The sequence below is a fragment of the Echinops telfairi genome, unplaced genomic scaffold, assembly GCF_000313985.2.
Source record: "Echinops telfairi isolate 266 unplaced genomic scaffold, ASM31398v2 ScPeMD7_655;HRSCAF=1070, whole genome shotgun sequence".
Taxonomy (NCBI): Eukaryota; Metazoa; Chordata; class Mammalia; order Afrosoricida; family Tenrecidae; genus Echinops; species Echinops telfairi.
The window spans coordinates 33,854,624-33,855,902 of record NW_022104553.1 but is presented as its reverse complement, the minus strand read 5'-3'; the positions used below and the strand labels follow the sequence as shown (position 1 = coordinate 33,855,902).

General features: G+C 56.8%; 1 protein-coding gene across 1 annotated transcript in view; it reads right to left on the bottom strand.

Annotated features, from left to right (window-relative positions):
• ARHGAP33 (Rho GTPase activating protein 33) overlaps positions 1-103 on the bottom strand; it is a 13,344-nt gene extending 13,241 nt beyond the window's left edge. The window contains exon 1 of the mRNA XM_045292919.1: positions 21-103. Within this exon, the coding sequence (XP_045148854.1) occupies positions 21-26 (6 nt within the window). The 5' untranslated portion in view covers positions 27-103. The remainder of the gene's footprint in view (positions 1-20) is intronic.
• Positions 104-1,279: the final 1,176 nt, after the last annotated feature.

Genomic DNA, 1,279 nt, shown 5'->3' with positions numbered 1-1,279 from the left:
CGGCCGCGTGGGCTCCTCACCACCATGATCGCTTAGCCGCCTCAGGCCCGGGCCGCGCTCGACCCTCTGTTCGCCGTGCTCGTCGCTGCCGCCGCCGCCGCCATGGCGACACAAAGGGGAGGTCGCGAGCCGCGCGCTGGCGAATGCAGGCCCCGCCCCTAACGGCTGCCCGTGGCTCCGGCGCGCGCCCACACGAGGGCGGGAGCAGAGGGGATGTGGCGCCTCTGATTGGCTCTACCCTTGGCCTTCGGACGACGCCCCGCCCACCTGCCGGCGTTTCACTGGCTGGGGCCTGGGCCCCGTCGCTGGCCCGGTCCTTGCGGTCCCGCCCCGCGAAGTTTGACAGCGCCACGCCCATGGCGGCTTTTCATTGGCTCGCATCCTCCCTCTTGAGACACACCCTCAGGCTCTTTATGCATCCCTTCCAACACTTGCAAGTCTGAGCAATAGACCTTTCCCTCTAACGCTCAGCACTGGATTCAGCCCGTGGCCTCAGGGCTTTGCCCCACTGCCTGCCCTGCTGGCGCAGCGGCTCATCTGCTAATCGAAAAGTCAGCATTTAAAACCCACCAGTTTCTCTACGGAAGCAAAATGGGGCAGTCAGCTTCCCTAAAGATAACATAGGAAACCCTCAGGGGCAGTTCTACTCTGTCCTATAGGGTCGTTGTGAATCGCAACCTGTTGCTGGGAACAGCTTGGGATTGGTTGTCCCTGTCAGTTCACCGTTCCCCAAGACCACCTGCCCAGGACAAAACCTTGCCCCAAACTCACTACCGCCCAATGGATTCCCACCCGAAGCTTAGGGCAGAGTAGAATTGCTTCTGTGGGTTTCCAAGGATGTGAATCTGTAAGAAAGCAGATGCCTCATCTTCCTTCTACAGAGTGGCTTGTGGCTTTGAACCACCAACCTGGTGGTTAGGAGCCCAACCTGTGGTTCGGAGCCCAGTAGGAAGCCCACCATGCCAGAAGAGCTCCACCATCAAAACCCTAAACTTTCTGACCTTGACTTCACCCTACCTACTAGGCACTGTCCTTGGCTATGGTCCAATTACTAATTATAAGCCAAACTCCAGTCTTGGTTCCTTTCTATTAAAAACAAGTTTAACCCCAATACCCTGAACTTGTCCATGTACCTGCCATGACACCAATTCTAATCCTTCCTTGAGGCTAAAAGAGCCAAATCCAAAAAACACTTACCCTGTCTGTGATATAGGCCTTCCCAATCGGTTCTCCCACTGGTCATTATAAAATGACAGGGGGACCTCCTCTGATTTGGCGG